Raw genomic sequence first — 15,430 nt, 5'->3', positions numbered from 1 at the left:
TAATATTTCTGACTGTCTTCATCTCTTGGTCCTGTGAACAACCACTATTCATGATATCCTATTTCTAACCCTTGTGTCTCACATTTTCATATGTCGACATGCCATATTTATGCTCTTCTGTTTATTGATTCTTCCAGGATTCACCCCATGACATCACTCCAACCCATTCCATCACTACCACATCAATATCCTGAACTGTCAATGACGTTCAGCTAAACATCATTTTTCACAGACATCATACAGATCGATAGTGTAACGTTAAAAATTTACAACAAGGCTAACACATTAACTTTAGCATAAATGTATTAATCTGAAAAGAGGCGGAAATTATTAATATTAATCGCAAAGGATTCACTTGTTGACCATTACTCTCATTCATGTCTCCTCATCATGTCTTTTTCTTTGTAGCTTATAGTTGTTTCCCATCAGATACTGTACTTTCTGGACGATAAGTGTCTGCACTGTAAATCAGCGCAGCTCCAAAGATGAAATTATGCATTTTATTTTCCATACTGGGAAGCCAGAGTTCTACCGCTTGCTTAAGTCTAGTTTGGTTGGTGTTAATGTAGTTCATCGCTCTTGTTTTTCCAGAGCTAAAGCTTAGAGACATACAGTACAGTACTGGGCAAAAGTCTTGAGCCACCCCTGATTTCTTTATATTTTACTTCCAAAGAGCCAGACGTCTTTTATTAAAATCTATTTTGTTTGTTAAGCCACACAGTTACAGAATAATTCCAGATGTTCATAATAAAACATCCAACATAAGGCATGAACCAGTGAGAAACAGGTGTAGATGATGACAGAAGATCAGGCCGGTGATAGAGGAGAAATAAGGTTGCCGCTCATGTTATTACAAAAACGATCCATTTTTAAGTTGTATCTTTGCAGCTTGTCGCAGTCAACCATTTGTTCCCATTTCTTTAATTTAATGCGATCCACATCAATTAATTGAATCTAATCTGAAGAAATGAGGAACGGCTCAACACTTTCTCACAGTAGTTTACGTCTGGAACAAACGAAAAAGTAACGAAGCGTCTGCTTTAAAGTTCCATGTCAGCAGGACTGGGTGGTCACATACTGGAGACAGACTCCAAGATTGATTACCAATTGATTACCAAGCAGGCTTATTTAGCATGTTTATTCACTCATCTTCAATAAGTGCTTTATTCTGTGCTGGGTAGGGAATTTTTTTGGAAGGATTTTTGGAATTTTTAAACAAATGGCCTCGTTTATCTATTATTTAAATAATTCCTACCAGCAATGTTTAAAGACCAAACATACAGTAGAGTTGCACTACACCTGCGCTACAGCTGACACAAAACTGCAAATTAAAATTTATAAATTGCAATCCTTCTAATAGTAGTGTGCAACAAATTTTTTCCAGTAATACAGCTCATCCAACGCAGTGGGTTAGCTACCTGCTTTTATGGCGTGCTACAATTGAATGGCTAGTCATACTGTATCTGTCTTAATTCATGGATGTGTTTTGGATTCTTTCTTTCCAGCTCATTAATTTGAAGTTGAAATATATAATAAATCGCCGAAACTCATACAGTATTAGTGAGTTTTCTCATTTGTAAATTGACACAAGCACATACAAATGCCTTTTTGACCTGACTGTTTTTACTAATGTCATCATAGAAATGCTTCTCAGAACAAATCAATTCTGTCCTATATCTTATAAAAGATAAATCAGGCCCAAATTCCAACATTTAATCACAAATTTTTTTAGGCAGATTTTTGTTGTTGTTGGTCCAGCCAGTCCTGTTACGATTTTAAGGGATCAAATGTTATATTAGTGCCATGCTGAAAGTGTGCTTTATAACGTTCCTAACCTTCCTGTTATTCAGACCCAGAATAAAAACACTAATACAAGCAGGCACTCGCTACAGGGCAAAAGACACGTCTTATAGTCTGGAAAATGCGGTACTTCTCCCCCCCTCTCCTCTCTGCCTGTTACTCTTTCCGCCCAAGCAGTGAACTTGAGAAACGCAACGCTCACGAATGTAGTCTGGCTTTCTGTTAGTCACCCATAAACCGACCTCTTTCTAACCCTCTCCCGTCACACAGACGGAGGGCTCAGAAAGAGAGGTTTTACTGAGAAAGACACTGTTGCCCGGGAGCAGAACAGACTCACGGTCTGTTCGCTTTCCTCCCTGGCGGCACTCTCCGCTCCGCAGTGGAAGGGGCTTCCCGGTAACAGCGCCTGGAACAGGAGCACATGAAGACTGGGTAAAGGGTGGAGCAGGCGTATTGAATTAAGAACGCTCTGGCATGGACATACTGTACCATGGACCATGTACTGTAGGAAGATCTCCTTCGACCTGTTTGACCAAATGACAAATCACAAGACAATCCGGCTTAAATCCAGAGCGTTGCTAACGCCTCCTCTTCCCTTCCTAGGAATCTATGTCTCGCTTGGTAAAATCTGCTCACACCACATATTTTCTTTTCTTTTCCTGAACATCACACAGAACAAGACAACAAAAAGGTCTTGTAGAAACAGGCACACAATCAGATCAGTTTGCCTTTAATTTTGATTAAATTTTTTTTTATGATTATTACTTTTTTTTTAGATTGACTCACGTTTCATTTCCTACAACCTCTGCCTCACTGTCCCATTCTCACCACTTACGCTGACCCCGATTATTTTATTTATTATCATTTCAAGAAACCGAGTAAACCTGGCAGTGTTAAAACTGAACGAGCAGGGCCTGTTGGACAAATTGAAAAACAAATGGTGGTACGACAAGGGCGAGTGCGGCAGCGGGGGAGGTGATTCCAAGGTCAGCCCCAGTATGAGCTATCCAGCGGGTAACCACCACGGTGGAGGGGTAACCGGCAAATACGCACACCAGACACCCTAGGACCCGTACTCACACAGTACGGGGCTGTATGCTAAAACCGATCTGGCTCAGACGATGCATTAGCGTAACAATGCATTTATAAACAATGCATTAAAAAAAAAAAAAATATTAAAAGAATTTCTAATTGCATATTTCATATGATATAGGAGAAGAAAAAATCAAGATTTTCCTATCCAAGTGTTTTCATCTCTTGCCGGTTACCCAAAGTGATATAGTAATACACATCTTGCACTAGGGAGAAAGGCAACAAAGCTAGATGGAGTATTAATGCATATCACTTTGGCACAGCCACACTATATTCAGATCTGTGATTAAGCTTTTTTTTTTTTTCTCTTTTTTTCCCCCCTCAATCTAGCTGTAGACTTGTAGTACAACACTAGTACATATTTTATTTTATATAGGTGTGTGTTTACTTAAATGCTGAATAACATAAGATAACATGGGTAATGTTATTTATGTTATTTCCCTGGTTGAAGAATCCCAGTAAACCTAGCGGTGTTGAAGCTCAATGAGCAGGCCGTCTTAGACAAACTGAAAAACAAATGGTGGTACGATAAAGGCGAGTGTGGAAGCAAGGACTCCGGAAGAAAGGTTAGTTCCCACATTGGTGCTTTGCCTCACTTTAGTCAACAATCCTCAGCGCTTAATCAAAATAAAATGAAAAAAAAGAAAAAAAAGAAAAGAAATCAAGCCCACTCATCCCCCACCCCACTCACTAGTACATACTGTAGCAGCTGCCTGTGCTCTGTCTCCAATCTGCCCTTTACCTAAATGCAACCAGCACACACAAACACACACGCACACGTACACATGCTGTGTCATCACTTACGGTAATGGCATTTTGAAATACAGTAAGTAGATAGATACGTGGGGGATAAGCGCCTCGGTAAATGTAGCTATTTTTCGCGTCATGGAATGTTTAACCCTTATGAACTGTGCTGTCAGAATGACCCAGTGGCTTTGATTTATGTCCACATAATCTACCAGGAAGGAAGCCTAAGCACAGAATGAGGACCTTGGGTATACCAATATCTACCGATTAGCTGTAGGATTTCCAGAGATTACTGGAAAGTATGATTTTATGCTTTTTTTCCCCTCTTTTCTAACAAAAAAAAAAACATTAATAAAAGGCAAAAGGATGCAAGGTTAAAAACTTTTGTTTGCTTATGAAAGCATATTTCGTTTTTTTGACAATCTTCTTGACAACATAATCAAGGCCAGGTTTATTCGTCTTGTGTGCTGTTACAAAAGGTAGGTCTACAAAGTTGGTTACAAAGAAACAAATCGTTTAGTTAGGATTTCAGCATGAAAAAAAAAAAATAGTAAACTTATTCTACAAATATATGAGGTGTGTTAAGAGCTTCCGGTTTAAATGAAAGCCACAGTTCATAAGGGTTAAATAATCTTTTAATTCATAGCTTAATTCCTAAGCTTATGATGATTAACTTTTTCATATTGTTTTTTTTTTAAATGTAGCTGCAAATATTAAAACCAGACCCTTATACAAAAAATATTAACATATAGATATTAATATAAACATATAGTGATGTGTATACAGTAGTTGATGTCCACAAACTCATGAGTATTAGGGTTATTTATTTCACCCAGAGATGCCTATGCTTTTTTCCTAGAGCTCTATGAACCTGCAGAGTTTTGTTCCAGCTCACAGATTTATTATTTTAATGCCACAGAAGACCATTATTAGTCCAGGGCCGTGTTGCTTGGTTTGTCTTTTAATTGAGTATAGGAAATTGAAGTGAAGATGAGATATACTTGATTTATTGTCAAGTGTTCCAACCAGGTTACCTGTGGCTCTCTAGTGGCACCTGTAAAGTTGATTAGAGTAAAAGGATTCATAATTGTATATTACTGTGTTGATTAGAAGGGTGCACTCATTGTGCAGTTAATAAGGAAAAGAGTTGAAGGCTGATGTTCACCTACTCTGAATTCCTGTTCTTGACCGACGGAAGTGGAACATGTTGTGGTCTTTTGCCATTGCAGAAAACCTGCATCAAGGTGTAACTCGTATTCCATCTGCCAAGAGTTACTATAGCCGTCCTCCCCTGACTTCTTCCACCTGCACTGACATTCTGCCTGCACTCCCACTAAATTCTTAATGTCTCTAGATTTTCACACCGTTCTGTGACTGCTGTTTTTAGTATTAAAAAAACGAGCCGTGAACAGGTGTCCCTGATAATGTTGGTCACTGAGTGATTATAAAGACACAAAACAATGCTCAATAAATTAACAATGGCTATTTAAAATGCTGCTACTCAAATGGAAACTTGAAATAAATTGTATAAATGTATAGATTTTCCTGCTCTGCATATAGACTGTGAAGTTTGTTTATTTGGAATACGAGTACAATGTGGGCCAAATACCACAACCCTTGTTCCATGCAAAAATGCATTCCAAAGTTCAGCTGTGACTCATGAACTTCTGCAGTCCCACTGAGCTAATTCAAGTGGGTATCTACTGTACCATATGGCATGACTTAAAAAGATACCTACCAGATTTAGCTCAACGGACTGTCTCAGTTGAACTTCGTGAAATTTGGCCCCAGTTACTTACACACTCTCATTCTGGGTGACAAACTTCGGTAAAGGAAAATTTTATTGACCTCAACTTTGATTTAAGACACATGGTTTAATAGGGTTTAAATAGATACTGTATAGTGCAGTCTGAGTTATTCTGTAAATAGTCCTCGAAATAAACGTCTGCCCTACAGTATGTGTGAGCTTTTTTACAATAATATCAGGGGCAGTGATGGCAGTATGTCTTAATTAGATTTTCATAACACATTCCCATGCCAAAATATATTTTAATTAAAAACCTCTATTCATAGCAGATTTTTTTTTTAAATTCTATCTACCTAAGCTGAGCTGCATCGTGCTTATCCAGTTTAAAATCACTGTATGTTTTGAATGAGAGGACAAATTAACCAAAACATTGCCATTAGTATAGGATAGGAAAGTGAATTGCGATGTACATTAAAATACGTGTCTCATAGAATCAGAATAAGATTTAGATTAATTTTATTCACCATTTTATCCACAACACGAAACATTCAGCGTAGTTTGGAATGCACAGATCACTGACAACACAAAACAGATTTACATAAACATAATTACCATCCTGACATCTAAATATTGCACCATAAGCACATTAGACTCTGTTGTAATTACACTAGAGGTAGAAATGCCCCTGAATGCAGTTCATAGCTGATTAAATGGAAATACTGTCTATTATTATTAATATTATAATTATTATTAGTCAAATTTGTAATACTGTATAAGATTATAGTGTTCAAGTCAAACCGGGACCTTTTGATTGTGCTATTATCTTTAGTTATATATATTATCTATATAATCCCTACTACACTAATGCACTCACCCCAGTGTTTCACTAATGTTTAGATACCATCAAAGTAGGAAGTTTTCTCAGTGCCAGTGAAGAGTCTCATCATCATACCGTGCTGGTTGATGTTGGTTTTATGCCTTCAATTACAAGAAATTTCATCCCGACTTGACATGAACACCCCCATAGCAAACGCGATATAAGATTATTAAGCCTATTTTTATTATATTGCTTTTACAAATCAATTGTGTCTAGTTTGGTTTTATTTCACACCAAATTAAATGGAGCAAAAAGCAAAAAATGTTGGCTGAGGGGACCTAATGTATAGCAGGAAACGTGCTCTAGGTATATATATATATAAAAATTATTGGTCAAAAATAGTCAGCTCAGTGGCTTAGTGGTTATCAAGGTGGTCTTGCACCTCCTAAGGTTGATAGTTCATTGGCTCTGGTGAGTGTGTAGGAAGTCTTCCTATTCCAGGTTTCCTCCAACAGTCCAAAGACACAACTGGCTTTTCCAAATTGCCTGTATTCATGAATTAGCGTGTCTGTGTTAGCACCCTGGAATGGGTTGGCATCCCATCCAGGGTTTACCTTGCTTTATGCCCTAAGTTTTCTGTGAAAGGCTCCAAACCCCTCTAATGGATGGAGCGATAGATGATCAGACATACTGTATGGAGATGCCACCGACAGCCTTAAAAAAAAGAAAAAGAAAAAGAAAAATAGTATTTTTACAATTTCAGGTTTAAGGGCAAACAGGAAAGTAATAATATTGCCAACTGTGCAACTGAGACAATTTGCATGAGATTTTAGCTAAATATTGTGTGTTCCAAAAAGGCTTTATGTTCTCTTTTTTTTTATTCTGATCGCCATAAGGCACCATGGATTCACTCTAACAGTCTGATCGCATTTTCCTTAAAATGAGCAAACTAGCTCTGAGCAGATTTGAACTCATGGATTCCTTGTTCTGGCGACAGCTACAAGGAAAACTATATAAACGAGGATCATGTCAAACCATTAACAATAGAATCTGGCTAACTCGGTAATCTGTGTAGGAAGAAATGGAGTCAGGATGTGTTAAAGTCAGGCTTTAACTAAACTCTGCAGGGTGCTGGAGCTCCAGGGGCAGGTTTGGGCAGCCATGCTTAAATTATTCAATAGGTCCTAATGTCAAAGTCTGTGAAGCTTAATAGGTGCACTGTGATTAATCATAGTACTGTAGTCTATTCAAGTCTGATCATCATTGGGGATCAGATCCATCCACATACTATACAAGTAAATGACAGTTTGGAGAGTAATGCGTCGCTGTGAAATCCCTGTCCTCTGATTGCTTTTTCCCCAGAGAGATCAGTAATGCTATCTATCCTTGTCCATGTTTTATAGTGCCTTGTGTAAGTATTCACCCCTTCCCACCTTTTTCACATTTTGTCCACTCGATCGGACTTAATTGGAATTATACATCATGAGTCTACTTAAAATAGCTCATAGAAAGTTTTAAAAGTCTGGATACATTTTTGAAAAAGCTTTTTAATGTGTGAATCTTTTAAAATTAGTTCTGGTGCAAAAACACAACATAAGTCACATTATTAGTTACATTTGTAGTGTGTGTAGCAGTTAAAGTATCAAGTGATTTAAGTATCTGGTACCTGTTCTTGCAGGGCCATAGCTTTATTTAGAGAACATACAGTACCAATAAACAGCATCGTAAAGCCCATGGAGCTATAATGCATGGGTAAGAGTAAGCAATCACTTCAGTATTATGGGCTATTTTAAATAAAATTATGATCTGTAATCCAAATTGTGTCCCATACCTTACAGAATCTCAGAAAGTTCAAGGGAGGGTGAATACTGATGCCAGCCACTGTAAAAGCAATGTGCATGCTTGTGGATGAGACCGAAGTATGGTCAGAAAAAAACTCATGCATGTCACTCATTTCTGCTGCCCCACTAATGTCATGGCCACCATCATGGGGACAGAGAAAGAGCTCACAGGCCATAGCTCACGTACTGTAACTCCCAACACCTATAGAACGATTCCTCTCACCTAATACTGTATATGCACTTCCAATATAGAGGCTGCTTCAATTCTAAAATGGACAGATGTTTTAATTGTTTATTGATAGACTTTCTTCAATCTAAGTATGCAGAAAGAATAAATAGATCGAAATGTCATGTTCTGGAGAGTGATATGTGTTATTCCAGCTTGTGACTTGTGCATGAGGTTGTCTGCATGCTTTAGAAAGTGTTTACTAGATAATTTTATTGCTGCTAGTTATGTATTCAAATCTGTAAATATTAAATTGATGGATTTAAATGCAATATGTATTATATTGTAGTGTCGTACTACTGTATATACTATATTGTGTCTAAAATATCCTGTTATGTGTTTGCTAGTCTTAGTAAGAGAGGTGGACTTTGGTGAATGCATGTGTGTGTGTGTGTGTGCGTGTGCGTGCGTGTGTACAGTATGTATGTGCATGTTCGTGTCAGCGTTGTATATGTATTAGTTTCTAATTGTATTCTCTATGCTGTTCAGGATAAGACCAGCGCCCTGAGCCTCAGTAATGTGGCAGGGGTTTTCTACATCCTGATTGGAGGACTGGGGCTGGCCATGCTGGTGGCCTTGGTCGAGTTCTGTTACAAGTCCAGAATCCAGTCTCGGAGAATGAAGGTAAGTAAAGAATAATACAGTGTTACACATGCACTGTACTATATTTTAGCTCTAATGTTTTATGCTTATCAACTTCTTTTTGATTTGATTTGGTTTTCGATTCTACATGTATTTTGTAAATGCACTTTACACTTTACGCAGAATACTTTAATAGGAGTAACTGTACACCTGCACGTTCATGTGCAGGCAATCATGGTGGAAACAGGTTTATCCAAACTGGACAAGTTTGAGAAAACAAAAAAAATCACAGAACAGGAGAACAGAAGATGTGATTTATTTATTTATTTATTTATTAATTTATTTTTATATAGTCTTCATCTGTCCAATTTTAGTAAGTCAGTGCCAACTGTTGTCACATTTCTATTCTCGCATCACAAGACTAGAACCTGACATGGTTCTATTTTTGCATTTATAAGATGCATTTTATGAATAAATATATTAATGATAAATATTATTTAATAATAAAAAATAATTAAAAAATAATAAATAATATAAATGCAGAAAAGGTGGGGTGTTTGTATGCTGAGGTACCACTGCATAACTATACTGTAAGGTTCCCATCTTTTCTGATAACCTCCACTGGTTACAAGAATTGAGTCACATCTATGATTGGTAGATGCCTTATTACTGTATGTTAGAAATGTGACCCAGTCAGAGGCCCATTCTCAGCCAAATCAATAGATGAAAGACTGTTTAAAAAGAGTTGTTCTTACATAGTTCACCGATTCGGGGTGAAAGCAAAGTGTCCCTCCTGGCAGCTCTTCACGTCACCTAATCTAACCCAATGTGGGGCAAACATGAGCAGAAAGAATATATTTATTCTGTACAGAGGCAAACAATCAGATCAAATGCTAACATGGCTAATATTTACCTATTCAACGGATTATCACCAGCCCCACCAGTAGGAAAAAAGGTCATTCCCAGACCTCTACACATATTGTATCATATTAATTATTAGTGATATAATACTAATATGGAGTAAAATCCCATTTTATTGGCAGGTGTGCGATTAGTTAGACGTGTAAATATAACACGGTGACAGGAATTTTAATCACATTTTAGTACTAATATTTACCTTGTTAATTTCAGGCAAAATTTTTTTTTTTTTTTACGTAATCTCTGGAACATGACTGGAATAGAAATCGAGAAAGTAGGAGAAGCCACCTTCATCCCTTTTTTTTTTATTTATCTTTATAGCTTTTTCATTTAGCCACGTTGCTTACAAGCTAACTGCACTGTCAAAAATAGAAGGAATTGTATTTAGCAAATGCTAACATTAGGCTAATGTAGGCCTTTGTGGTAAACTGTTAGCTAATGTTGTTAGCAAACTTGCTCAACATGAGGATGCTATGACATTTTGTAAAGCACTTGCTAATGTTGCTAGCATTATGCTAATGGTTGCATTTTGTCAAAGAAATAAATATAACACTGGCCAAATTTTTGGTTTTAAATATTATTTAACATTATTTAAAATTAATTATACACAATATATTCTTGTAAATATATGGCTATTTTAAGTGCGGATACATATATATTATTAAGTGTAAATCATTAGCTATTAAGCATTAGCCCTTAAAGTAGCCTACCTGTTATATGTGATAGAGAAAAGTGAAGCTACAGAGTGGGAAATTGCCCTGACTTAAATCAATCAAAACAGTATAAATGTTTTTTTTTTTTCCTAATGCGGCTTTTTTCTAAATCTTGTCTAAAAAAGTACCCCCTTCTAATAATTTTATATAAACTCTGACATTTCTTTTTAGCTGTTGGATATTCTTGTAAGAACGTTAAGAATAAGGCAGAATTAAACATCTATATCTTGGATGAAGTTCACAAGTGTGAAATACACACGGTGATTATAAGAGCGTGACCACCCTGCTTCTCATGACAAGGTGTTAGTGGGAAAGAGGTAACAGTGGGCGAGTGTGATATAGAAAGCCTATTCCTTATTTTTTCCCCCTAATCTTGGACCACATTTTCTTAGAATGCCTTTCGGCCATCATCAAAAAAAGCCGCAGTGACAAATTTAGATTCAATTATCAGTGGAACCATGTGGTGAATCATAATTTTGTTTGCGGCCATAAAAATGCCATTTTCTGTGGAAGTAGTGGTGTCCGTTTGTTAAAACGGTTTCTTATTCCCTAATATTCGAGAACAGCAATCAGTGGTAGGCTCAGTAAATCATTTTAATGATATGTTTTAATTTTATGAATGTAATCACATTGCTGTATCCCTAACTAGAATGTGTTCAGTCTTTTTATTTGAATCTGACATTCACGTAACTGCTGCATAGGGGTTTTTTTTATACCAGAATTAAAGGAAAATAATTAAAGCTGACTATATGAAGGTGATTATTTTACAGTATAAGCACATCTTTCATTGCAGTAAATATAGCTCTACAGCAGGACAAGGAAGAGGTGTTCAAGTCAAACTGGGACTGTTTTTTTCTCCCGAGTAAAAGTGTAAAAACGATTGCCGTTTAGAGAAGATTTCAAGCACAGTACGGTGGTAAGACTCTTAGCCGCAGTAAAACATTTGAATAGTGCAAACCTTTTAACAAAGGCAGTACCTCCATGAATGACAGTCAGAGCTCACTGCAGTCGTTCCTCTGAACATTCCGAGAGTGGAATGCCTGATCCCCGAAAATCCACAGATGACTTGTCGTCAACTCACGGAAGAGTCTTTGGGAATTGTACACACAAACATTCACGAACATCACTTACACATAACAGGGACTTGCCTGAGAGTTATTGCTCCATTCCCCATCATACTGCCTTGACCTCGCTCCAAGCCATTTCCACATGTTTGAGCCACTAAAGAAGTTCTTGGGAGGCCAGCATTTTAGACATAAAGCAGGCAGTCTGAACAAGAGAAAACTTCTACCTTGATTGTATTCAGGCCTAGTGGAATACCGCGATAAGGGCATTAGTGTAGAAAGAATTTACCCTCAAAAAAAGTGAGTTTTTTTACCCTTATAACTGTGTTCTTTTATTCATTAAAAGTCCCACTTTGACTTAAACACCCCTTGTAATTAAAATTTGAAACATGTTTATACAGATAGTTTTTTTTTTTTTAGAAGAACTCAGCTAAATTATCTGCTAATGGAACAAGAAATTCTATTACATTTGTCTAGAAATAGGCTTAATAATATTATATTTGGTTTGTTGCAAATTCAAACACTTGCTAACATGTCCTGTTTTGCAGTGCAGAGCTTGTTTTAATTTAGTTCTTTTTTGCATGTAGTCATGTTGCTGCAAAGATTCAAAAGAGCTGAAGACTTTTACATGGTGGAAAAACCTCCATTTTACAACTTTACTCTTAAATTTACAAAGCAATGAAACTTGAGGCTTCTTAAATACTAAAAAACTACATTCTCAAATACTAAATAAATAATATATAAATATGTTATTGCAGAAAACTTCATCATCATACTTACACTATGTTCAATTTGTTAATGTGGCGCATAAAACATACAAGGTTTTAGAGCTGGTGCATTAACATACTGCAAACCTGCGATGTGGCCCACATCTGGAATTATGGTTATTAGCAGTGTGCTCCTACAGAAAACTAATCGACAAATTTTTGATCAATCGGAATGAAGACATCAGCAGCACTTTGGTATAAATTTAGCAGAAATTACTGCTCCTGGAGAAGGCCAATTGGACTGCATCAGCTGGGGAAGCATTATCCTCGCTGATGCAGTGAAGTGTGCTGGATTTGAATTTAAAGCCTGACAGCCACATCATTAGCTCCCGTTTGAAGCCTACAGGCTTTCATTATGTAAAACTAATGCAGGAGTGAGAGGTTTCCCAGCTAGCATGATTTCTTTTATTGTTCTAAGTATTTTTTTTCTCCCGACTGCTAAATTATTGTGCAAGGCTGCCATATTGACAGACGCATACAACTCAAGCGAGGCATAAATTTCCACCAGAGCTTGTGGATATACAGCTTCGAGTGCCAGCTGACACTGGTTTAGAGCTTGTTTTTGCCGATAGACATGACGCATTCGGTTTAATCGAAAGATAAATCCGGATTTGGTGTAGCTAAGAACCGTGTTTGTCGTCTGTCTCTTGTAGCAAATCATCGACGCAGCAATGCTGGGCTCCAGCCTGAGCCGCATGGGAAGCGGAGGGGAAAACGGACGCGTCGTGGCTCATGATTTTCCCAAAGCGGCACAGACTCTGCCCTGCATGGGGCAAGCAGCAGGCATGGGCATCAACACCAGCGGCATGTAGATGGTCCTGCCACACTGAGGGACAGAGCAGAAAATGAGGAAGATGTGAACTTCAGCCAAAAGGACTTACTCTTTACACACTCTGGACTCACGATGAGACAACAGAAGGGGCGGAAATCCTTTTTCTAATAGACATTCGATGAGTTTTTTTGCTTATCTGGTGCAATAAGGAACCTGAATGGGAGTTTTTGTACGGAGCATCGTTTTTTTTTTTCTTTTTTTTTGAGAATATAAAGACGAGGCTCGAAAAAAATAGTGACACTTGCACTATGAATACGACTATGTATTTTGTTTGGTCTTGTTTAAGATTCGTCAGTGTCTCGATGACGACGAAACCTGTTATTTTGTCCCTTGTTTACCTGCTCGTGTATAGTTCCTCCCCCATGCTGTGTTTCCAACACTGGTAAAGTATGATGCATTTGCTTGTCTCATTACACTCATTACAAGTCACCGGCCAAACCTCCTCCGGAGCACCCCAATAAGACACCTCCTAAAGAAAACACGAGCTGATCGCTCACACTTGTCATATCCTGCGCTCTGTCTCCTTCTGCCCTAGCGTGCATGATGAATCACCTGCTCACAGTCTGTGTGCTGTGATTAGATCTCAGAGAAAGAGCAATCTAGAGAGAGCGTGTGGAACAAAAACAATATATACAAACAGAGCATTCCAGTCTGAATGTTTTCATCCAGCATCGTCTTCCACGTGTCTTTTTCATTCCTTCATGCGTGAGCAAAGGTTTTTTACGTGCGTGTCTTTTCTGTAAGCTGTTGGGATGACAGCGCACGCGGAGCTTATGCTGAAAACGATAAAGGAAATGGGATAAGTTGTACACTGTTGATGCAATAGCTTGAAAACCACATTAGGAAATCCTGCCTGTAGCAACACCAGTAATCATGATTGATGTGGAGAAGTCGAGGGGAAAAATAAAAGTAGCTCCAGTAGACTTCTTACGGTTTTCATTCTCAAAACGATACAAATAAAACTGGGCACAAAAGACAAACCAAATGCATGACGATGTCAGATTTTACCTAAGAGCTTTGGATTTTAGCAATCATTCTGTGCCCAGGTTCGAAAAGAGTTCTAAGATCATTTTGTTCCTGACGAACGTTGTTTTTCCTCCTCGTTGGCTGATTAAGTCTGAGAACCGGGCCGCGTCTGTAATACCGTAACACGACGAAGAGCAGAATGGCATTGCAAAGCACAAGCGTACCTTTTGCACAGCAGCAACGTCAGCAGCATCAACTTTTCAGCTAAGCATAAGTGTCGGGGCTTGCGCGTCAACTTCTCTATGTTTCCTCAGTAAACTCGACGGCGCACTGTAGCCACGACACCGTGGAGGGGGAGTGCATACAATACCTGTAGAATAGATCGGGTTGTTTTTTCTTTTCTTTTTTTCTTTTTTTTTATACTGCCATTCATTTTTGTAAAAAAATAAAAGAACAGGAAAAAGATGAAGAAGAAGTAAATCCATATATAAATATACACATTTCCACTAACAAGAAAAAATAATAATATGATGTCGTACATTTGCAGTGGTTTGATAGATTACTTTAATTTATTTTCGCTCCTGTATTTATGGTGCAATTTTTTTTCCTTGTGCATTGTTTATTTGTTTTTATTTTTCGATTTTTTGTTTTTTTTTAATGCTGTAGTCTTCTTTTTTTTTTAAATCCTTTCACGGCTGTCTTGTAACTTTTTACACATGTCAATGTTACGAAATAGCTTTCACGCAGTTGAGTCTGAATTCTGAAACATGTTGACAAGTGTTGCTCAGAAATAAACTTTTCTAAGCACAATCTGGGTTTGTCAGTCACAGGTTCCACTTTCTTTCAACCCCCAACAATATGTTCTCTCCCTCTTTTTTTCTATTTCTTCTTTTTTCTTCTTCTCTTTCTCAATCTGTCGCTCACATATTTTCACAAGCGAGGTGAACCGAATTGAAAGTGGTAATTCTTTCACAATTGCTTCTTCAAACCCTCGTTTCAGATTGGATTGTGCTTGGGTGCTCAGGGTTATGCGCTTCACTCGGGCTCATTTACTCCCTATTGTGGTGTTCTGTTTTACCTCCTCCTCTCCAGCAGCTCAGTCGAACAGCAGAACAGATGAATTTATCCCCACCGCCGTGATGCATTCATATAAAATAACTATTTACGGGACCTTTGCGCGGCGGAGTTCTTTCTGATGCCTCTCGCAATGCGCTATCGATCTCAACAAATGCCACATTTGTTCTCTCTCTTCCATTTCCCCCGAAGACCTGGCCTTTCCAGACAAGCCGCTCAGCAAAAGTAGCCTGTTTTTTTCCCC

The 15,430-nt window shown here is 37.8% G+C and overlaps 1 protein-coding gene across 6 annotated transcripts in view; it reads left to right on the top strand.

The window, feature by feature from the left end:
- The window catches only part of gria1b (glutamate receptor, ionotropic, AMPA 1b), an 87,449-nt gene extending 72,527 nt beyond the window's left edge, over window positions 1-14,922 (top strand). Inside the window, exons 14-16 of one of the 6 annotated variants that reach the window (XR_008355817.1) lie at window positions 2,672-2,786; window positions 3,344-3,458; window positions 8,760-8,894. Coding sequence is in view for 5 of the 6 variants with exons in the window: in XM_053478219.1 (XP_053334194.1) it covers window positions 3,344-3,458; window positions 8,760-8,894; window positions 12,968-13,126 (409 nt within the window). In the remaining variant the exon portion in view is untranslated. Of the gene's footprint in view, window positions 1-137; window positions 397-1,850; window positions 3,105-3,343; window positions 3,459-8,759; window positions 8,895-12,967 lie in introns of those variants that run through there. The other 5 variants (XM_053478219.1, XM_053478218.1, XM_053478220.1 and 2 more) reach the window with 5 other exon arrangements.
- The last annotated feature ends 508 nt before the right edge of the window (window positions 14,923-15,430 follow it).

This window comes from Clarias gariepinus, chromosome 19 (assembly GCF_024256425.1).
Source record: "Clarias gariepinus isolate MV-2021 ecotype Netherlands chromosome 19, CGAR_prim_01v2, whole genome shotgun sequence".
NCBI classification, from domain to species: Eukaryota; Metazoa; Chordata; class Actinopteri; order Siluriformes; family Clariidae; genus Clarias; species Clarias gariepinus.
Note: the sequence above shows the minus strand (reverse complement) of the source record. Positions and strands in the feature narration are given on the sequence as shown.